This window comes from Centrocercus urophasianus, unplaced genomic scaffold (genome assembly GCF_019232065.1).
Source record: "Centrocercus urophasianus isolate 14NV4802_14NV808 unplaced genomic scaffold, USGS_Curo_1.0 seq_10, whole genome shotgun sequence".
In the NCBI taxonomy this organism is placed as follows: domain Eukaryota; kingdom Metazoa; phylum Chordata; class Aves; order Galliformes; family Phasianidae; genus Centrocercus; species Centrocercus urophasianus.
Window position 1 is genome coordinate 93,565,944 of NW_024884142.1, and position 23,373 is coordinate 93,589,316.

Consider the following 23,373-nt stretch of genomic DNA (forward strand, 5'->3'; position numbering starts at 1 on the left):
GAGAGGTTGCAATGGGCATTGCCTGCTAATCAAGGCACATGGCTATCACCTGAGGTCTGGCTACTACCTGGAAAAATGTCTGTTAGAAATTACTAGAGAAGATACCTTCTCATCAAGTGCTGTGATCAGTGTGTCCACTGGACAAGCATGAAAAAAAGCCTGGTTAATTAATTCCTTAAATTAAATCTTCTTTGAATAAGAAAATCTATAAAAATATCCAATAATAGCAGTACTTAATACTAATTAGCTTCTTTTGATATTGCTGATCTTAACATAGTATCCGTGTCCTGCAACATAAAATGCAAGCCTGTCACGATTTTCATGCTTATGCATTTTCTTAACATTTAACCCCACTCTGTAGTGAAGAAATGCACCAGATATTTTGCCCAACCTCACATAAAGCAGTTGGGAACAGCATCCATGTTTCATCAGTCTTAATTCAGCTTCCAGTCCAGCCCTCCCCACTGCAGTTTCTTTAACAGCTCTCAAGTGTTTTAGAAGCCGGGCTATCAAAAAGATTAGTATGCTGTTCAGATCCTCCTGATTTTTCAGGGTTTTGTCAGCATTTGGGATAGCGATGCTTAAGGGCACCTCAAACATTCATTTACTGGACAGGTTTTAATTTGTAATTATTTATACTCCTCTTGATACGTGACGTCTAGGGAAGATTTAATTTCGGATGATGAATCTTTATTATTCATTTTAAAAAATACGGTTTTCCAGTGCATTACCACTTGAAACACTGTCAGTGAACTTAGATGCTTGGTAGAGAATGCCCTCTGCTGCTAAAAACCAGTATTGCTGCTGTTGAGGAACATCACCAGCGACTCGTTCTTAAGGTATTGTTTTACAGCTACCATCCCGCTCCTCTTGCCAAGTAAAAGTAATCGTTCTTAGAAGAAAGTGCTTGCAGGATCTGGGCAGTCCTTATGCAGCAGCCTTGACGTGGGCAGAACTATTAATTTCATTTTAAAGATATTATCTAACACGCTGCCTTTGTTTTCAGCTGTTGGTTTAGAGATATGGTGCTCTGGTATCATAACCAGTTTTATTAATAGTGTGGTTTTACTGTGAGCTCCTTCATTCTTTTGGAGATGTGAGACAGATAAAGCTGGGACCTGTGATTCGTTCCTCTCCCATTTATGATGTGTCACTCCTGTTTCCTCATGTGACTCTCCCGTTTTTTTACCTGGTTCAAACCACTTTATCAGAGGAACTGTAGGAAAGGCTTTCTCTGAATTCAATTTAATGATACATTTTCTAGATATTGAGGAGCATAAGAGCTCTGGCCTGTAAAACACCTGTATAAAAACGGCACTCCTGGTAGACTGAATACACCAAATAGCAGAATACAGCTCTGCTCTTCTGAAACACCCAGAAACTCATGCAGCATAAGTAATCCTAATTAAGGATGAAATAAGCCTTGCCTTTCCTGAATACTCAACCTCCCATCTTGCATCCCCAAGAAAGCTCTAGCCCTGCTCCAAAGCTTCCCAACTCCACCGTGCTGTGTCTAAGAGGTGATTCTTCTAAAAAATTACAGGTCATTTTTAAATTAGTTTTACTAATGAAAGAGCTATAAAACAGCTGAACATAGCGCATGCTAGGAAACTGTCCTAAAAATAAATGTTTACGTGCTTTCACCTGCTACAGAGACAGCAGCACAGGATAAGTGGCATGGTTATTTTATACTTCAAGGCACTTCCTTGAAGTGCTGCCCCACAGATCTCTGCCTTACTCATGTATTTCCCCACTGTGACTTCACCCTTCACTATGAATTGCAGCTCATTTCAAGAACAGACTTTGAAATTTCTGAAGGTCTTCAATGATTGTCACTAGGTTACATTCAAACATCCCAGGGAGTTTGGAGAAGCAATGGATAGGAAAAAAAACATTCATTGGCTTACTATTGTTATGTGAATGAGGCAAAAAGCCTGCAGTATATGATCATTAATGGAATATGTAGTTCCGCTTCCTGTGACCAGCATCATTTGACACTAGGAGTGATATCCCCCACTCATACACACAGTGCAATTCCTTTTTCTAATGAACTGCAGTACTTGCCACTACAAGATCAACCAGTTAATTACAGTAAATGTAAAACAAGCTTGATAAATTTTTAGTGAGGGGACAAGAACAGCAAGTTTGAAATACAACTTTATTTTTTTAATCAATATGCAATCTACAAAACGTTATTACAAGATCATCAGCCTGATCCGTTTACAGTTAAACTGACAAAAATAAAATTATATTTTCCATTAAGAATAACAGCTCTGCTTCAGAGTTATCAAAATTACAGCTAAGAATTACTAACTGCAGCAGTTAGTTACCGTGTTTAGTCAAAAAAAAGACAAATACATGTGAAATAGAGATGTGAACACCAGTTCTGCAGCTGAGAAGTCTGTCAAATAAAATAAATGCAACTAGAAGCAATGTGTGAAAGCACATTTTCAGATGTAGAGTTTTGGGCAATTTACATAGAGCACAAGGATGACCGTGGCTTGGCATCACATTCAATGGAGTGCACCACCACCCTCATTTCTAAGAGCTGCTGCCCAGGGGCAGCCAGAGCATCAGTCCCTGTCACTGCAAGGCTTCAGCTTTGACACCCAGTTACATCTCCTTTCATCTCTTTTGTTCTCTCTTCTGGTTGGAATAAGCATGCGTTGCAGGTTGCTTATTGACCAGCACCAAGAATATTCCACAGTGTTTTCTTTTCCTGCCCATTACAACTATTCATTTCTTTTTCTTTTTGCCACTCCTTTATTCTCACAGACTTTGATGCAGATCCCATTTTGTCAGTTAAAAGACTTCCATCGACTTCAATGGGTGTTTTTGAATCCAAAATTATATCAAGTATTATCTACGGTAACACAACTAGTATAAGAAACATTAATGCAAAGACGTTTGTCAGTTTGAGCAAATGCAATACTTTGTAAATAAAGAAGATGCTTTAAAAATAGCTGTTCTCATTGACTTCCATTTAAAATACAAAACATGCCAAGCTCTGCTTCTCTTTTGGGAAGGAAACACAGGTAACATCTAAATACTGCCCTGCAGTAAATTTTAGTGAAGTGTACGCATCTGAAGTGAGCAGAACAGTTGGAAGAATTTCAGTGAGTGCAGGTGCTAGCTGCAGGCTACACGTACACACAAACCCTGCTTCCTTGCACCATGCCAGCGTACCTCATGGGCTATTAAAGCTCCAAGTCCTTCTGCCAGCTGGACACCGAGTACCTCGACATGTTATAGCAACTATTCCCACCCTGGAATACAGTCAGACAATTTACTGCCCAGATTTCTAAACAATAAAGACCAGTATGTTTACTTACCATCAGCTACTATAGCATTCATAGAAAATGATAGCCATTAAGTGTTAAACACTGAGAATATTTGTTCAACTGGTTATATTCAGTGGTATCAGAGCACGCAGAAGAAATATTAGAAAAGGGAAGCCAGTGTTTCTGCTTTAGATTGTTGCAATAGAAAGGGGAGTTAGAATTTGATGGGGAGAATAAGGTCAACCCAAACTTTCTTTCATTGAACTGCCTTGTATTTTTCAAGTGTTCTGACAGTAAGGCATACAATCACCTGTTTGAGACTGAAGAGGGTAATTTTTCAGCCTTAGACTTGTTGTGAAAACCATGAATGAAACACTAACTTTCTTTCATTCCATCTTTGTGGAATGGATTCCCTGTGTCCCTGATCCCATTGCTGCTAAAGCGAACACAGTCTGGCAAGCCTTAGACTGAAATTCACAATTGTGCCATGTGGATAAATGTATGGGGCTGCTGAATCACAGCCTGAACCTCTGATAATCACCTGAGGTGATTATCAGAGTCAGCCATGGGAGCACAGGTGAAGGCAATTCAGCTGTGCTGCTGGAAGGGGTGGAGCCTGGCTGCGCCTCTCCTAGACCCACATAAGAGCTGGCTGCCAATAAAAAGGGATAATATAAAGATGACAAAATAGCATCATAGTCTTTTTGCGGCTTTGGCAATGCAATACCCATAAAAGCCTGCTCCCAGGACTTACTACAGAATCTATTACCCATCTCATTCTCAGCTTCCAAGCAGGGAGAAAAGTTTATCGTGGTGAACTACGTTCATATTACTTCTGTTTCCTCCGACTGGTAACTTCCTCAGTGCATATCCCACATTTTTCTACTTTGGCAGAATGACATTTATCTGTATTTTTACAGTCGTCACATAAGCAGTTACAAACTGTAGAAAAATATAAAGTGAAACTTTGTGCATTACTGTATTTTTGTTCTCCAAACATGTCTGTTCCAAGTAAGGATTACTTTAGGAAAAAAATAAAAACATGCTAAGAATATTTTTTCAATTTGTTGTATTTCTTTTCTTGGAGTGGGGATTACAGCCTGCAGGAACAATGGCTGTAAGGAAGTGGAGAAACTCTTCCTAAATTACAATGATAGGACATTAATACATTAATAAAGTGTTAGTAGCTATTTGGTGAAGCAACACAGCTTCACTTCCCTTGTAATAGTCTATTCCTGCACTGTTTCCCTCCAGAAAGGCCTTCAGCCAGTGGCATGATGAAACCTCACTTCCCACATATGGGAAGACATGTTCTCTGTCTTGAGGCTCCTTCAAGCAGCAGTGCAGAAGCTCCTGCAGTTTCCAAAGCAATATCTGGACCCTGCATCCTAAAGGAGCAATTGGTAGCAAGTCACCAATTTTTCAATTTGTGAGCAAAGCCCTCTGCTGGTGTAAATTATCAGAGCTTCATCAAATGAAATGGAACTGGGCTGATTTATGCTTGCTGAGGATCTGCCCCCTCACTTGCTGCAGCAGAGGGAAAAAAAAAGTCTAATGCTGACACAGACAGAAGTGCTGGGAAGGAAACGCTCACTGCCACAGAAAAATGAGGAATATTACTGCAGGAGAACCTTTCCCATTTTACCAGTGAAATCACCCTGGTTCTAACTCATTAGTTGAAGCTCTCATAGAGAATAATATTACAATTTGTTCTGCTCACATAAATTGTGGAGAACAGAAATATGGAGGATGGAGCATTTCAAGCATCACTAAAAAAATGTAATTGGTCCTGCTGGACTCCACACAGATGCTGGTCTGCATGTAAGAGCCCTGACAGGTTTTATTGCTGAGTATTATATATCCAAGTGACTCAAACTCTTTGAGTAGTGCCGTTAGGTTGCAATGTGGAATATGAGATTGTTCCCAAGTCATAGATATGCAACAGGAAAAAAATATATTGTGATCAGTCAAATAAGTGCTCATATCTTGCAAACCTTTATAAGCAGACCTTGTCCATCAGTTTTCCCATGACAGGAACATGACTTGAACACAAGCCAATAGAATGAGTGCTGATTTGCAGAATCAAACCCAAAAGCACTTAAAAATATATTCAGCGACTTCTTTTATGTGAAAGTAGGTCATTGCACTGTTTCTAACAATAGAATTTCCTGTGTAAATACCCTACAGTGATGCCCGCTGTTCTCTTTCACTGCATCAAGCAGTTGCCAGCCTTATCTGGATCTTCTCCATCAAGCCGAATCCACTTCTTTTCAATTTCAACCTGTAGTCAGAAAACAAAAGGCAGGTAGAATTAGCAAACAACTGAAAGCCTGATCTGCAGCAATGGCACAAATAAGACGTTTCCAGACCAACAGATTTCAAAACCACTGCTCCCAAAAATAGCTCACTGAGGAAAAACAAGGCTGCATTTACACTTCTGATCAAAGATGATGTTGAAAAACAGACATTGAATTATTTTTTAACGATTCCTTTGCTTGAAGCCATTATCTCAAGCAAATGAAAGGTTAGAATACCGTATGAAGAGAGTAGGGCAAAGGAAGAAAAGGGAAAAAATTGGAAACGCAGAACTGAAGATACCTGGCAATGATAAAAAGCTTTCTGAATCACGTGCTTCTGGGGCTGCACATCACTCTCGACGCCCAGTGACTTCACTTCTGTCCCTGAGGCACAGGTATCGTGAATGACGAACTGCACAGTGGCGAATGGATACCAGTCAGAAGGTATTTCCTGATCTGATCCTAGCTCCAGTTTGTAGGACAGGCTGTGTGGATGATCTGCACCTTGAGAAAGGAAGTAACAGACAAACAAACAGAAAAAAAACAAGCATCAGTTAATTATCTGTTTCTTTGTTTCTAACGCGTGGTTAATCTGCTAGCAGGAGATCACAGCTCTATCTTTTATTAATGCAAAGCTATTTTGTTGTACATTATCCTATCAACTTTTGCTGCTTGGACATATGGAGGCACCTTACTCACTTTTTTCTCTTCAGCACACTTTTCACTGTAGTTCTACAAATTAATTTGCATACAATCTATTAGATCCTCCCAGCTTCTGATTAAGAAGAGAGTAGTAAAAATGACTGCTAAAATCAGACTACAAGGGAAGAATCTGTTTTCACTCAAAAATACATTTCTTACTTTAAATCTCACAGAAAAATGAAAACTGGAAGACCCCAGCTTAGCCAAGACAGGGATGCCTCCCTGTGCCCAACAACTGCATTTTCCAGAGCTTTCTGCTGTAGGAATTTCACTGGGATGTTGACTGCAAGAAATACAGCTATCTTACATACCATCATTTATTACTGGAGGTCTACAGTAGGCAGATAAGGGCACAGCTCAAACAAGATGTGGTGTGGCTGCCAGGATACAAGCTGCCTGCACGCCTTTCCTAGTTTTGCTTCTGCTATGGGAAAAGAACATTTCTACTTCTCCCCAGCGAAGATACTGCAGAAGCAACTGTCCTGTTGTAAAGTGGAAATGGTAAAAAAAAACCATTTCTTTCACCTAGTACACAGGAACACCAGGGTGAAAGCTGAGATCAGCAGGACCATTGGGCAGGAAAGCAGTATAACATAATGAAAATAACCCTATCACATCTGCATTGTGAAATTCTTCAGGGCATAAAGAAGCAATTCTGCCTTTCCTTTCTTTTCCAGCATCAGAATAAACAACCAACTTCCATTTGGCTTCAGGCCAAGAAAAGCAAAGAAAGGATTGGTCGTATTTGGTAAAAGATGGGCTTCACACTGTACATTTGGCCTTTATCCATTATACTGACTGGCATCTCAAAGTTTAAGCAAAAAAAAGTCTCATTCTTTCTTCTACCTGTTCCAGCTATCAATTCTGCACCCAAATGAAGGAAATACTGAAGGCAGAAGTAACATACACCGAGCTTTCTCCATCCCGTGGGAATCATCAACATAGCACTCCATATGTAAAGGCCCAACAATGGCCTTCACAACAGCCAGCACTGATGAAGGGAAACCCAACGGAGCAGCACAGGCAGAAAAACCTCCCTGTAGACTTTTCAATCCACCTACAGCCCCAGTCAAGGCACAATGCTTCACATCCCCTGCACACTTAAGAAACAATGATCGCCCCCAAAACTGCGGCCCATGACCAAAAGCAGCAGAGTTGTCATCTCCTTTTTGTGTGACAGGCAATTGCTCAGTTCACTTGTGCACAACCCAAGCTCAGAGTTGTCCATGCAGCCATAAGGCAAGGTTGTTATGGTTGTTAAGTAGGAGACACTGATTGTGACTTGTGCTAAATTTGGTGCTCCTCACATGTGTGAGACATCACTGACACCTATGAGTACACTATGGGACTGGGTCCTTCATGGCACTAAAGAACATTGATACCCTGTTTACATAAAGGTCTTAGGCAAAGAAATGCAATGCCAGGGGCATGCAGCATGTGGTTAAAGTCTCAGGACAAAAAGACATTACGCAAATAGACAAAACTGTAATTTCAGGTACTTTATTATAGAAATGAAGGAAGGAAGGAACACAGTCAGAAACAAGTATTCTAGCTCCTTGAGAAGGAAGCTGGAGGAAGACTAAATAACAGTGAGGAGATGACAGGTGACTTGTACACAGTGACAGGCAGGTCTCTCTCCCGCTGTGATGTGGGTCTTGTCCATGAATTCTGCTGGTAATCCCTTCCTGTGGCCAAGCACATTTCTCCTGCGCTAGCACACCCTTGGTCCATAATCACTCTTTCAGTCTGCCCAGACACAACAAAGCAATCTGCTGTTGTGCTAAGCCTTTCCATTCTTCAATCTGCTCTTGTTCCAGCAGTAGTTCTGACAGCAGCACCAACAGTGAAGGAGACCAGAAGTAGCAGTCCATTCCAAAGCTAAATTGCTGGCTGCCAACTTGTATCTGGCACTGCAACCTACCTGAGCTGTCCTCCTCATGATTTCAAGGACCTGCTGAGTCGGGATGTGCTAGCTGCTCAACAGCACAGGCATAGAATCCCAGGCAAAACAGCAGTGGCTGCAACACTAAGATGGCAGATCATGTTCTCTCTCAGCCTCTTGAGGCTATGGTTGATAACAATCTGAGGAGAAAGCGTTTGTCCAGCAGCATCTTTTTTGGAGTTCATTTATGATGGAAAGAAAAGAGTATACATCTAGGGCTTTTTGGAAATCAGTTTCTTCCTGGTGTGGGAGGGAGGCCTTTGAAGAAACAAGCAGTAATGGGAGTTGTCTGGAAAAGTACTTTGTCTTCTGAGAATGGCAATCTGTGAAATAACCACTGCTTGAAATTTTTCTGGATGAATAAACGTCTCATGGTAGATGTCCACATGATCTCAGATGAAGATATAAATGGGCTGTTCCTCTTGGAACTAGAAAATGCTAGAGGATCCTCTTTTAGACAAGGCGTAGTTATGGTTCAGATACCACACAGCACTTAAAAATACATCTAGGCTTCTATTCCAGGTAACACAGGCTGTGACAGGCACAGTGCGCTTCATGTGATCTCGGTGCTGGTAGGTTCTGGGGCTCTTTCTTTCTGCTAGGTTGTAGCCTGCAAAAGTAAAGATCACAGTTTTGGGATCTGGTTAAGGCTTCTGCCCCAAGTCCTCTGGAGCAGCATCCACTTTTCCCTTCTACTTACCCCCAAAACACAGGAATTCCCCTAACACCTACTGCAACAACATCAACAACGCCAGAGGTACTCACCTTTTGTAGACAAGTTCCTCTGCCTGCTGGTGGGCGCTGATAGGAGCATCAGCTGTTGGACGTGAAGCGATCAACCAGCACAGCACTCAGAAGATGCTGAGCATTGCTTCAGTTTTCACCTACAATTTGCCAGTCCTCATCAGCTCTGCTCCATGAAACTGTTGTTTCCCAGCCTAGTACAACAGTGGAGTTAGAAGAAAGAGAGGCTGTGTGTACAAAACCTTTTTGCAAAAGAAACAGTAATGCTAAATAAACTAGTTGTTGGCCAGAAACAGAGAAAATGGCAAAAACAAGCAGGCACAGGGTAAGCCTGTAAAGTTGCCCAGTGGAAGCTAAGAGAACATGTTATTCAGATGCTTGTCTAGCTGTGCAAAACACGTACTTTCAGGCATCATGGAGACATGGCCATCTGGCCTGCTGAAAACAAATCACTTCGGAAAGGTAACTGGATAATCTAGGGAGAAAAATGGAGCTTTTACTAGCTAACTTAGGACAGAAATCCTGCGTCTGAGGTGATCAGACAACTTGTTACAAGTTTTTTGAACTAAGAGACCTAAATCCTATTTTACATCTGCCAATCTGGTTCTTATCTCCAAGCAATATTCCAAACTATTGCTCCAATCCTCTGAAGAATAACAAACAAAAACAAACAGACGACTGTCTATGAAATGAGATTCAAGCTGTCATCTGGCATTCAGATAGTGCTTCACAGGCTGTTATTAATGTAACTTTGCTGCCTTTACTCACGCTACTTAGCACCCAGTCACCCGGGGTAGCATTCAAGCAACCTTGATCTGAGAAAGGCTCATGAATTCAGACAATTCAGGCCATACCAAGGTTTCCAAAGAAGATTGGCATTGCAGGAAATGCCACAGGCAGAAATTTACATAGCAAGAGATTAAAACACAGCAATTGCAAGTGTAGTGTCTCCCAGGCTCCCCAGGCAACACATGTACATGGCTCCTCCAGTGCAAAGACCAGCCCCAGTGCTGTGCTGAAATCACTGAACGTTCTACATTTCTATATATAAAGTCCTGCTTTCACAAACAGCAGATTCACTCAATATGCAGCAACTTAATTGGATTAACCTTTCCAAGGCCATGGCTTTTTAACCTTTTGTCAATCTCTGCTAACACTCAGGCTCCCAACTCTCCATTTATACATATAAATAAGCACAGGCAGCTTTAAAAATCTGCGGTATCTCAGAGCTGACATAGCGTTCACTTCACCAGCAGTTCTCCACAGAAGCAATTTAGTAGAACCCAGTGAATACTAACGCATTTCAATGTCTATAAATGGAATTACAACATGACTGCAAGCAATCTTTCCCTCTCCCTTCCCCCCTCCCTGCCCTGACCTTTTTTAAGCCTTGAACAAAAGCTTTTTGAAAGCAAAAACCTCGGCATATTTTTTCTTGCTGCAATAAGCACATTAGGAATGTTTACATATTTCTATTAGTTCGATTGCCTCAAGATTTTTTGGCACACCTTGGGACAGTTCTATTTTTAAAATCTTCATTGTGTACAGAATACTTGATAATAAGCTTTAAAATTTGACTGGGCAGAACTACTGCTGAAATGTTTTCTCAAACACATGAGCATTCCAAGAATACAGATGATTTTGCAGATCTCAGCCAGAGGAATTATTCAGATGTCCAAGGCTTAAAGTACTCCTGAAAAACAATGTAAAGCTGTAGGATGTCACAAAAAGAAGGTTCTTGTTTTCAAACACCAGAAATCTGAGTTTAATTGTGCACATCTAATCTTAAGGTGAACGAACTGCAGGGAATTAAAGACTTAAGAAAACTCATAATCTTCTTTAAAACTGCCTGACTAAAGCTGCTGACTTGATTTTGCAGAAGCTAACACTAAAGGAGTATCAAAAGGAATACTGAAGGAATATTAAAAGTGACACAAAAAAGTAGTCCTGTAAGACTTGAGAAAACATCCCCCACCCCATTTTTGGTGCTGCATAGAGCCAAGGGTTGGACTCGATGATCCTTATGGGTCCTTTCCAACTCAGGATGTTCTGTGATTCTATGGTCACTTCCTCTCCAAGCAGTCATTCCGTTGTGGTGGAATCAGGAAAATCATATGGCATTGGCCACAGGTCAGGGCAAAGGAAGAGGAAGAAGTGAGACGGTGTTAACACAGTGTCCTTTCTGGATTTGACCCCTGAAGCATTTGTGGCCTCCCTCCCCCTGTTTAGATCAGTAGAAATGGAAAGGCAAAATTGCTTGAGGTTCAGAAGACCTGAATGCCTAAACATGTACAACACAAAAGGCACCAGCACAGCAACACAATGTCATCAGATAAAACCACTAGTTCTAGTCTGCCAGCAGCCACGCAACACTTCATGCTCACAGCCACCACATCAGCGTGTTGATGCAGGATGCTTTGGAATGGTATTGTAGCACTAAAAGCAATCAAGTTCACCTACAGACTGAGGATACTACTCTAATTTCATTTGCTCCTGCTTCAGTTCTTCTGTTGATGAGATATTACAGTCACATAGTAACAATCAGAAGTATTCAAATATAGAACTGTAAATTGAAAAAAATCACACAGTTAAGCAACTAAGCAGACTGAACATAATTTACAGTTAGTTAAAATGGAGAAAAAAAATAATCCATTGTAGCATCTTTGCCTTTACTTTTTTTTTTTTTTTTTAATTGCTTTGAATATGAAGTCTTGCCTGCTTACACATCTAATTGTCAGGTGATCATGTCAAATTAGTACTAGCATACCTGAAACCAGGTATTTCAAAGACTAAACCTTCTCTGAACATTTTAAAGAGGTAATTAGTCCAGACAGTTAGGATATTACAAGACTAGCCCAATACTCTGCATATATCCTATTTTTAAAAGTACAGATTTTTCCCAAAGTTGAGGTAATTGCTTTAATAATCTTACAGATTCCCAAAGTCTCAAATACATATAAATACCTATCCAAGAAAAGTGCCTTCACTCGACAGAGCTCAAAGCAGAACAGTATACTCCTCAAGAGTTCGTATACCTTTAGACAATGAGTACTTAAGCCTAGCAATCTCATAATATCATAGAATGGCCTGGGTTGAAAAGGACCACAATGATCATCCGGTTCCAAACCCCCACCAGACCAGGCTGCCCAGAGCTACATCCAGCCTGGCCTTGAATGCCTCCAGGGATGGGGCATCCACAGCCTCCTTGGGCAGCCTGTTCCATTGCGTCACCACCCTCTGTGTGAAAAATTTCCTCCAAATATCCAACCTAAACCTCCCCTGTCTCAGTTTAAAACCATTTCCTCTTGTCCTGTCACGAGCCACCCGCGTAAACAGCCATTCCCGCTCCTGTTTATACGCTCCCTTCAAGTACTGAGGGCCACAATGAGGTCTCCCCAGAGCCTTCTCTTTTCCAAGCTAAACAAGCCCAGTTCCCTCAACCTTTCCTCACAGGAAAATATATTCCTCTGTCATCAATATGACAAAAAACAGGAATTTTAAAACCACATATTTCTATGTTCCTGTGTCTCTAAATTATACTTTTTTTGCAATTAAAGGGAGCCAACTACTTTACTTAGTGAAATATCAACAATTCCCATGTCCATGACTATAAATCTAGCTGTCCTTATTGCTGCAAGTATCTACTGAGGTATCACCATCAGAGAGCAACCAGAATGAAGTGGGAGGCATTCTTTGGCAGTGCAGCTATTGCCACAAACTCCAGGCTTGAGGTTTACTCAAAATGATGAGATCCACTTTCATGCTACTGTAACCTTATAATTACTGACTCCACTGAATTGGGAAAATGCCCTTAAATAAAAAAAATTACGCAGACAAGTGTAAGAGCAATGCAAAAACCCTGAGAAGACGTGCACCCAAGCCCATCAATTTATAGAGCAAATTATTTACTTGAGTTTTTATCTGGAAGCCTGTCTATCTTCCACACAACAGCCCTGTAGGCACTCTCATATTTTGCCGTTCCAACTGAGACTTGTATTACAGGATCAGATTCGATCTCATGTAAAGATCCAAGGCACGTTCTTCTATTCATTTTTGCTTTTAGGGACTTCTGCCTTTGCAAGTTCATGGTCCAAAGTGCTTTGACCCACTGTGCAGGTACTGGAAAGTGTATCATAACATTTTCACAGCATTTCACAGAGGGCAACCGTGTTGAGATCAGAGCAGTTGAAGACATATTTATAAAAGCCTGAAGTTCTACATATGCCCCCTGGACTACTACCATTGCCTTCAGAGAAAATGGAAGGTCTTCTCCATGATACTGCGTCCTGAAGCGCATCAGCTCCAGCCTACAGGCATCAGGGGGTGTAAACTTGATAATTCGCAATTGCTCAAATTCCTGCATTTTGACGCAGTTGTGGAAATGGCAATCAAGAATATTGATCCATTTCTTCTCCACCTCCTTCTCAAAGTAACGCTCATCCCTCTTCTGGAGTTCCCGGTCGTTTAGAGTTAGAAAGCAGTCCGTACCTCCATTCACAAAACACAAACAATAAACATGTGTGATAACAGCACTTTCTGCAAGCTTTCCTTCTCCTTTAGTGACTTTTCCCCAAAAGTTATCCACTATTTCCAGAGTCATTTCTTGCTCTTCATAATTTCTCCTTTGCTTAGAAGTAGTAGGAAGCTTCATAAGCTCTTCCTCAACTGTTACAAGGAAATCAGTGAAGTCATTATAATCTGTGGTTCCCAGCTTTAGCATTTGCTCAACCTCTGGCTCATGGATCACTTCTACCTTCGGATGATACCTTCTTTTCTCTGTATAAGATACACACTCAATCTTCACGGTGTGAATTTTTCCTGAAACATTATAGCTCTCTAATTTGGGTTCAGATAGCTTACAGTGTGGCTGAAGCTGGAATTCTTTGAAAGGTTTTTCGAGTCCTTTTTCATAGTACATCTGTAATATTCCTCCAGCTAGGACCCTAAGGTAAATAGGGCCCCATTGCCGAGATGACATCATATTCTTCTTTTCAGGAATCCTCAGCATGAACGGCCATCCATCAGCTTTCCGGCTCCTGAACAGGCTGTGAGGAACAGCTGGGGGATCTTTGTGCCACTCATGAGAACCGGAGACGGGCAGAGCTCCCACAGCATCAGAGCCATCAGTTTGCAGGTGTTCAAGCCTCTCACAGATGTAGCTGAAGGAGCCCTGGTTAAGGCTCTTCTGATCATGGCAAATCTCTTTTTCTTTAGAATGACAAGTGCCTTTATCAAGTACTTTATCCTTCCCGTACACATTAATGTTAGCTGGTGATGTGCTGAGCGAGCATCCTTCCTTCCAAAAGGGACTGGAAAAACCACAGTCGGTCTGGAAGTATGGGAACTGTCCTGCTGCTGATGACTCTTCTGACTTGTCACAGCTTCCTTGCAGACCAGTGTTTCCTTCATCTACTGATTTGGAGAATGAAGTCTTAACTGAACCATCATTAGTCAAAAGAAGGCTGCTGGGTTTCTGCAAGGCGAGGGAAGAGCAAACCCCAGGTGATGGAGGGTTAGCATTTGGTGGCCATTCAGGAATAGGATAAAGGACATGAATCCCGTGCTTCTGGATGCCTGGGTATTCTCTGGTAGGTGTAGTAAGTGGAGAGTTACTGGGTGGGCCAGGACTCAGGTAGAAGTCGACTACAGGAGATGAGAGTGGAGTGCTACCTGTAGAAGATGATCGACTTGAAGATTCATGCACAGTAGAGAGATTGAGTTTCAGTCCATTTGCTTTACAACTGCTCTGATTATGAACCAGTTTCTGAGGTGACTGGAAGAGTGGCTCATCATCAAAGGTAACCCAGTTGGCTGGATTTGTGGAACACATCTTGTAGGAGAAATCTGAAGCACTCGCAGATATATCACCGACAAACCATCTATGAAGAAACAACAGACATAATCTGAAATCAATTCTCTTGAGAGAAAAAAAATGCAAGAAACCCAACCCTTGCAATACTCAAACCACACAAAGCTTAAAAATCACGTGCAGTTTACAAGCCATATAGAATCATTAAGTGGTTGGGGTTGGAAGGGACCTTTTAGACCATCCAGTCACAAACCCTCTGCTGTTGGCAGGAACACTTCCCACTAGATCAGACTGCCCAAAGTCCCATCCGGCCCAGCCTCAAACACCTTCAGGGATGGAGCAAGCACAACTTCTCCAGGCAGTGCATCACCACCCTCATAAAGAAGAACTTCTTCGTTTCATCCAATCTAGACATATCTTCTTTTAGTTTAAAATCATTGCCTAATCTAATGTATTTTGTGTATTACATGTTTCTGCTCTTGTCATAGACAGTATGATATCCCATGGGTGTCAAGGACCATATAAAAACAATATTTTCTACCGTACAGCTTAGCTGCATAATACAGACAGAGATTTTTCTATACTGTGCCTCTGCTTCAAATGAGGTGCACTCAGAATGGTGCAGCTGTCTCCAAGAACAAATCTGGTGCTACACTGAGCTGATGGAAAAGGCGCACATATTACTGCAATCGTGGTAAAACCAGTCCACCAAGTTAACTCATGCAACGAACAGCCGCTGCAAGGCAGACACTCTCACTGTGTTACAGGCACAGGTGACAGCACCCATATGAGCATCTGCAGGCGAGAGGCCACAGAGAGGATGCTGCCAACTCAGCACCAACCCGTGGCTCACAGCCTGCACCGTGCTCATACCTGAGCTGCCTCCTGGATCTGGGCAGTTATCAGTTCACTTCTTGCACCTCTGGACTCACACCCTTAGAGATCACGTGTCACAGTGAAGATAGAGAGGGGAGGTAGAAATGCTCAAGAAAGAGCTAGCCATAAGAGAGCCCTTGTGAGACCTCACCTGCAGCACAGCGTCCAGGCCTGAGGCCCCCAGCACAATGAAGATGAGGAGTTGCTGGAGTGGCTCCAGAGGAGGGCCGCAAAGATGTTCAGAGGGCTGAAGCACCTCTCCTATGAAGAAAGGCTGAGAAAGCTGGGCTTGTTCTGCCTGAAGAAGAGAATGCTTTAGGGAGACATCACTGCATCCAGAGGGGCTTATGAAAAGGAGGAGACTAATGTTCTATATGATCTGGTAATGAAAAGACAAGGTGGAATGGTTTTAAATTAAAAGAGGGGAAACTCAGGTTAGACCTTGGGGAAAATTCTACACTCAGAAGGTGGTGAGGCCCTGGCACTGCTGCCCAGAGCTGTGGTGCCCCATCCCTGGAGGTGCCCAAGGCCAGGTTGGATGGGCCATGGGTAGCCTGAGCTGGTGGGGGGGCAGCCCTGCCCACAACAGGGGTTGGGGCTGGGTGGGCTGTGGGGTCCCTTCAACCTGAGCCATTCTGTGATTCTATGATGATAGGAACACAATATACCTCTGCTGAAGTGCAGACTAAAAGCCTTCAGCTGCCAGTCAAGGCCAAGTAAGTAACAACATATGCTATGTACTGAATTGGCAGGCGTCCTGGAAAAAGCACCAGGCTTCAAATCAATTAATAAAACCACACTTCATCAAACACATTAACTTTGGTAAAGTGCACAGCTAGATGTCCTCTAAGCAAGACTGTAACCAGTATTTACTGGTTATTAATTATGCTTGCCTTTGCTGTTTCAAATAATTCACTGAAATATAAACTCATTGTAGGAGGCGTCATCCCCAAAGTTCTTCCTCCCCACTGCTCCTGACTTAATGCAGAAGTAAGAAATAAATTGCTGATGACTGCAAAGGAATCCACTACGATGAAGCACCACAGGGCCTATATAAACACTGTTCATTTGAGAAACATACTCTTATTGTGTCAGAATGCATTCACATTTGCCTGAAGGCACAAGGAAGGCAGAGTTCATTTACACAAAGCCACCTGCACAGGCATTACTCTGTTAATTACGCTTAGATAACAATGGCTTACAGCCATTCTCCTTCATGTACAAACAGGCTATTTTCCAACTGCAAGGCAAGGATGTGTGCGTATAAGCATGTAACCACAAAAGCCATTCCTCATCTGTAGCGTTTGGAGAATAGTCTGTTTCTAAAGACAACAAACTTCAGCCAAGTTAAATCTTACGCTACAAGTCATTATTGCTTAAAATCTCTCCCTTATTTCTTGGCTAGTTAATAGCCTTGAAGAAATCAAACTGTGACACGAAGCACTCAATCTACTGCTGAACAAATACATGCTTGGCACGGAGACACTCTGGGCCTTCATTATTTTTCTGACCTCTCGACTTTTTTGTTCAGTAAAAATATTTACGCTATGCCAGTTATTTTATAAGCATTCTCCTGTCCGCAGATAGAGAGGGGGAGTAAAAGAGCAAACAAGTTACAAATGGCTTTCATAGCTCAGACACACAGCTATACTGTATCCTTCACCCACTCCACCCCTTCATCAAAGTCAAGGGGAAGGAAAATCACAGCTTGTTGCTCTCTAGTTTGGTCGTCACTTTCTCTCCTGTTTCACGCTCCCCTCCTCTGTCCCTTCTGCGGTATTAACGACTGTTTCTACGCAGAGCAAGCTTCAATGCTTTCAGCCTTGCTCCATCTGCATCTGGCATTTACAAAAAGCAAGCGACTGCCAGAGAGAGAAGAGCACAGCTGACAGCAAGCTCTCCTTGCTGCACGGGCTCTGGGAGAGATGCAGAGGCACAGCCTGACGGAAATGACGGGGAGCTCAGCAGGCTGCCAAACCCAGCCTTGCCTCCCACTGCAATGTGCTGGGGGGCAAACCACCAACTACTAAAGCTGCGTGAACAAAAAAGACAAGATTAAGTGGAAAGATAAGCAAGGACCAGTGCAGTTTACAGGAAAAAAAACCGTGCGTTTTGCAACCTAATTCCTTCTCACATGACAAATGAAGTTTTTCAGTGCCCTGTAATATTTCCAGATGTTGAGCTATTTCTTTTTCCCAGCTCCTGGTGCTACTCAGACTTTGTAAAATGTGATGTTGCAGATTACTGCAGATTCTTCCTGTTAGAAAATGCACTCATACAGTTGTTTGGAGCATACCTGCCAAAGATTTAACTTCAGTCACTGCACGTCTGTGAGGAAAATACTCGGGTAGATGGAGCTCTCCTCTGCACTGACATCATTCACATTCCTCTCAAAGACTGCAGCTTTCACCTTTTATTACTTTTTCAGAACAAAAAAAAAAAAAAAAAAAAAAAAAAGGAATACTGTAAAAGAAAACAAACAAAAACCCCAACACATGCACAAGAAGCAAACGTTGCAATAGAATCAGAATGGCCTGGGTTGAAAAGGACCACAATGCTCATCCAGTTTCAACCCCCTGCTAAGTGCAGGGTCGCCAACCACCAGACCAGGCTGCCCAGAGCCACATCCAACCTGGCCTTGAATGCCTCCAGGGATGGGGCATCCACAGCCTCCTTGGGCTGCCTGTTCCAGAGCATCACCACCCTCTGTGTGAAAAATTTCCTCCAAATATCCAACCTAAACCTCCCCTGTCTCAGTTTAAAACCATTTCCTCTTGTCCTGTCACGAGCCACCCGCGTAAACAGCCATTCCCGCTCCTGTTTATACGCTCCCTTCAAGTACTGAGGGCCACAATGAGGTCTCCCCAGAGCCTTCTCTTCTCCAAGCTAAACAAGCCCAGTTCCCTCAACCTTTCCTCATAGGAGAGGTGCTCCAGCCCTCTGAGCATCTTAGTGCTCCTCCTCTGGACACACTCCAAGATATAGATAGCAGTTCCACTGCTACTGCTCCCTGATCGCCACAACAACCACAAGGAGTGGAGAAAAAAAAATCCAAACAGGTCCTTAAGGGCTATTTTTGTGATGTCATGCTAATACGATGACATGCACCCTCTCCACTGTCACAGGCAGCACCATCCACCAAGCACTTAAACAGCCTTCACAGGCTTACCTACTTTATACAGTTTGTTCTCTGATGCTGTTACAATAAGTTGATCTTGCCTCTCGAGTTCTAAAAAGTGCTTCAAATTCCTTCTTAAGAATTAGGGCATTCTTCCTTTAAAAGGCAGTAGAGTCAGGACGCAAAACAGATTCGTCTGGGCTCCAAAAAGCTCCCCTGGGATGCATGTAAGCATAACCCAAGCACTTTAGGTTACAGGAAAACAACATGAGACACCATTGATCTCTATGACCATGCATGCTATGCAGCCCATAACATCTGAATTACATGCACGTGTAGCATCTCATTCAGATATGTGACAGGAAATGCCCTTTTTAGAATACTAGGATTACAAACAAAGCAGCCAGCTGAAATGACAGTTGATCCTAAATTAGACTCCAGCAAACCCAAAAGCTGAAACTCATTTCAGCTCATCCCATTCTGTCCAAAATCATTCTTGCTGTTTATCAGATGAACTCAGTCTCTCAGCATCTAACAGAGGTTGCAGCTTAATTTCTTCATTTTATTACCTCAAGGACATAAGGAAGAGGATCCCTGTACCAATATTGTGAGATTTCACAGGCTGTAGCTATTACCAAGTCCTTTACTGCTTCTAAAATCTCAGACCAAGTTTGCAGCCAAAATACTGCTCAACTCCCGCAATCCGCTGCTGCAGTGCAAGCATAAAACTTGCTTGCTGCAAGGGGCAACTCAAAGCATTGGCTTTGGTATGTTTCATCCTTGTTCCTCAGCCAGCTGAGGTCAGCAACCTCGACCAGCTGTGTCTGCACTGCCCTGATGGACTATGACCCCCATACATCAGCACATGGAAATTACATTTCCAGGAACATCTTCATCCACTCTTTGCATGCTAACTTGGAAATATAACACAAAACTCTCCTAGTAAGCACTGTCCCATAACACCATATGAGTTTGTTGTACAAATATGCAGACAGTTCTTAAAGCATTTTGCCATAAAGTGTAATAGCTTCACGGGGAGGTACAAATTCTCTGCAGATTAAGCAATAACACACATATGATATATAAAATGCCCTAAACGTTCTTGTAACAGCTAACGAAAATATGGCAATTTTATCTCTGAACTTTATAGCCATCTTCCTTGTATTGCTGCTTGTTTATCACATAACTACACTGAAAAGAAAAAAAAAAAAAGACAACAAAAACTTGAAGAACACCTTCTATGTAAAGCACAGGTTGATTTACGCTGATTTGCCTCAAGTTCTGTTGTAAGACTGCATATAGCTGCACTTTTATTTAACTCTGCTCCACATTTCCAAGACATAAAAACATCTTCAACCTATGCTGCAGCAAACACAAGCAAATGGCAAAGCTGACTGGGAACAGGAATTTCTTGGCTTTTGTTTGTGTTTTGGACATACACGTGGGGTCTCCTGCTGCATTACTCGTGCGATAACTTCTCAAAAACAAGTTGCTGCTGTAAGGGTCAGCAATACTTCAAAGCGTGACAGGAACTGGCGCTTGCATTGCTGGCTCTGCAGGGCACGGGCACAGCTGGGAGAAGCTGTCAGGGTGGAATTCCCTGCTCCCAGCCCCAGCAGTGCATTCTCACATCCTCAGCATGAGGCAGGAGCAGCTCGCTCCATCCCAAGTCATGCACAGTTTATGGATACAGAAGCTGATATCACACCCACAGGTGTGAAAAAAATTAACACTCTCAATGGCATCAGCACACTGCAGCTCCAGCAGAGCTTATGCTTGCGATGGGAATAAAGCAAACCTCACAGCTGGATACTGTCTGTGCTGGGGGAAAAAAATAAGGTAGCAAACATATAAACACTGCAGCAAGCATGTGGTAATAGGCTACCGTGTAATTAAAATGTCATGTCTGTTTACTGGCCCAAATGCTTTGTCCCTGGAGAGTGCCCAGAGCTGAGGACAAACACTGGAGTGCTGCAGAGCAAAACACCCACTTCTCTGCACAGCCAGACAGGGATGGCCTATCTTGTTCTGTATACACTAGAAGTCCAGCTGGAAGGGACCTTCAGAGATCATCTCCTCCCACTGCCCAGCCATCTCAGGGCCAACCAGAAGTTACAGCACTCAATGAGGGCGTTGTCCAAATGCCTCCCGAATACTGACAGCCACAGGGCACCTGCTGCCTTGCTATGCTGCCCCTTCCAGTGTCTGACCACCCTCAAGGTGAAGAAGGTTCCCAGTGCCCACTCTGACCCTGCCCTGGCACAGCTCTGTGCTGTTCCTTCCTGCCTTTGGTTCCCAGGAGCAGAGCCCTGCACTGCCCTCTGCTCCCCCTCCTCAGGAAGTGGTTGTATGGCAATTCAGCACTGCTACCCCAAACCATTCCCATCTTTGCCATGGAGTAACCAGACCAACCTTCACTGGTAGGTGCTGGAAATGAGCTTCCCATGCCTGGATCCATTCTACCAGCCCTTCCCTAGCACTTGCATACCAACTAATTGCAAAAACTGCCTCAAAAAGACAACAAAACCACACGTGTGACTGGTCCTGCTTAGGCAGAGCTCCCTGTGTGGCACACCATGCTCCAGCCCTCAGCTCATGTGCATGTTGTCATGGACAGGATGCCACAGTCGGCATGGAATGGAAAAGCTAATTTCAGGGCCTCTTTCCACCAACATTACATATCATACTGTGCGCTGGGGGTAGAGGTGGGAGACATGTTCTGACAGTTTTGCATCATTATTTAAAGCCTCGCCATGCTGGGGTGGCCTACAGGCAGCACTGGCCCCCTTCCTCAAAAGCAGCACAGCACAGCCAGCAGAGCCCTCTGACACAGCAGCACTGCTGGCAGAGCCACCATCTGCAAACAGTGCACCTCTCCCTGTCACAAGGCTTGGGGACTCACACCAACACAACTCCATTGTGTTACTGAATTGGCCCATGGCGTCAGAGGTGAACGTTGCTGAGACTGCAGCAGAGGTTGAACCTTCCTTCCCACATCTCTCTGCATTTATTGCTGTGGCCCAGACGGCAGCAGAGGGACAATCTGACACTGTGGCATCTGACATACAAGTGTGGATGGAGCAAAAAAACTGAATTGCTCCATGCAGAAAAAATGGCACCCACTGACATTCATGGATGCTTGCTGAAAGTTTATGGAGACCCAACAGTGAACATGAGCACAGTGAGGCTGTGGGTGGTGTTTCAGCAGTGGCAATAGCAATTACCTCCACTGGTGCAGATTTGCACAGGTGTAGCATGCAGGCTCTTGTTTATCACTGGCAAAAATGCAGAGCTAATGGCAGTGACTATGTTGGAAAATAGTGTTCTGTAGCTGAGAATTTGCTCTATCAAAGAGTGTTCCAGCAGCCTTTGTAGTTTACATGGAAATAAATAGGAGGCATTACTTTCAGAGCAACCCACGTGCAATTCCTATCTCAGTCATATAGGAATCCTCATCCAGATTCCTCTCCAGAAGCTCCTCTGGGATGGACGTGAGAACAGCCCAACTCCCTGAAGCAAAATACTTCAGCTCTCACTCAACACCAATCAGAACCATGAGGCAAAGATGGGAAACAAGAGCAGCCGTGCCCTCCAGCACCACCCGCTGCGCTGCCGTGTCAGAGGTGACATCCACACACACAAACACGGCCTTCATTTGCCTCAATTAGAGATCTGGACACGGGTAGCAATGCGAGCAAGCTGCCCCATTACACTTACAACACATCCCATTGTTTTCCCGAGTGAGAGAAAATAACTTTGTGCGGAAGGAGGGAGGAAGGAGGACAAGCAGAACCGAGCGCGGAGCCAGGCCCCAACACGGCTTCTGATCAGAGCAAAGCCCAGCACGACTGCTTTTGTTTCTCTCTCTGTTACGGACGTAGGAGAGCCGCGGCCTCCAAACATGGACCACGGAGCCGGCAGGGAGATGAGCGGTCCCGCTGTAGGATCCCCCAGCCATCGCCTCGCTCCCGCAACGAGCGGCTCCGAGTGCCCCGCGGCGAGGAGAGAACATCCCAACCCGGCAGAGTTCAGCGCAACCGGCTGCGCTGCTAGAAACCGCGAGAGAGCCTCCAGGAATTCATCCCGCTTCCGTGCGATTCGAAAACAAACCGAGAGCCCAAACTAAGGAAGATTGAGCCCCCGCCGTCCAGCGCAACGCCCGACCCAAACGCAGCTCCGCGGCCGCTCCCGACGGCGGCTCGGCGCTCCCGGCACCCCCAGCCGCGTCCCTTCGCACCACTTCGCCGCCAACAAACGCTTACGGGCGGAAAAACAGAGCCAAATGTTTTTCAACTCGCCCAAAACAAGAATCCCACCCACCGGCTCGCCCTTGAGCCCCCAGCTGCACTTTCCCGAACACCAAACTCAGCTTTCGCCACAGACGCTACCGCCCAGCCCCGACTGCCCGCACCCCGCTGTCCGCCCCATCCCGGCATCGCTCCAGCGGCCCCGGGAGCAACTCCTTACCCGGTACTTCGGGAGGGAGACACCGCCAGCAGCAGACGCAGCAGCAGCGGCCGGCACCGGCCGGGCAGGAGGCGCTGTCGCCCCGTAGGCGGGGCCAGGATCCGCCTCGCAGCCCCGCCCGGCACGGCTCGGATGGG

The 23,373-nt window shown here is 44.0% G+C and overlaps 1 protein-coding gene across 2 annotated transcripts; it reads right to left on the reverse strand.

Moving 5' to 3' along the window:
• Positions 1-2,144: 2,144 nt before the first annotated feature.
• Positions 2,145-23,315, reverse strand: STON1 (stonin 1). 2 transcript variants are annotated; one of them, XR_006169315.1, is made up of 5 exons: positions 23,237-23,315; positions 12,876-14,845; positions 8,988-9,160; positions 8,202-8,832; positions 5,999-6,082 (listed from the first exon to the last, which is right to left on the reverse strand). XR_006169315.1 is itself a non-coding variant. In XM_042821512.1 (4 exons), the coding sequence occupies exons 2-4, from the start codon at positions 14,794-14,796 to the stop codon at positions 5,488-5,490; spliced, it is 2,199 nt and encodes a 732-aa protein (XP_042677446.1). In that variant the 5' UTR covers positions 14,797-14,845; positions 23,237-23,315; the 3' UTR covers positions 2,145-5,487. The 2 variants fall into 2 exon arrangements, 1 of the variants encoding a protein (XP_042677446.1); XM_042821512.1 differs by lacking the exons at positions 8,202-8,832; positions 8,988-9,160 and adding an exon at positions 2,145-5,562 and having other exon boundaries at positions 5,880-6,082.
• Positions 23,316-23,373: the final 58 nt, after the last annotated feature.

What these genes read in the sequence shown, in the direction of transcription:
- STON1 (XM_042821512.1), bottom strand. Translation starts at nt 14,796, where the DNA reads ATGTGTTCCACAAATCCAGCCAACTGGGTTACCTTTGATGATGAGCCA. An exon ending in GCTTCCAGATAAAAACTCAA is followed by an intron (nt 6,083 to 12,875) that starts GTAAATAATTTG and finishes TCCTTTCTCAAG; the next exon opens with GTGCAGATCATCCACACAGC. An exon ending in AAGCTTTTTATCATTGCCAG is followed by an intron (nt 5,563 to 5,879) that starts GTATCTTCAGTT and finishes TTCTGACTACAG; the next exon opens with GTTGAAATTGAAAAGAAGTG.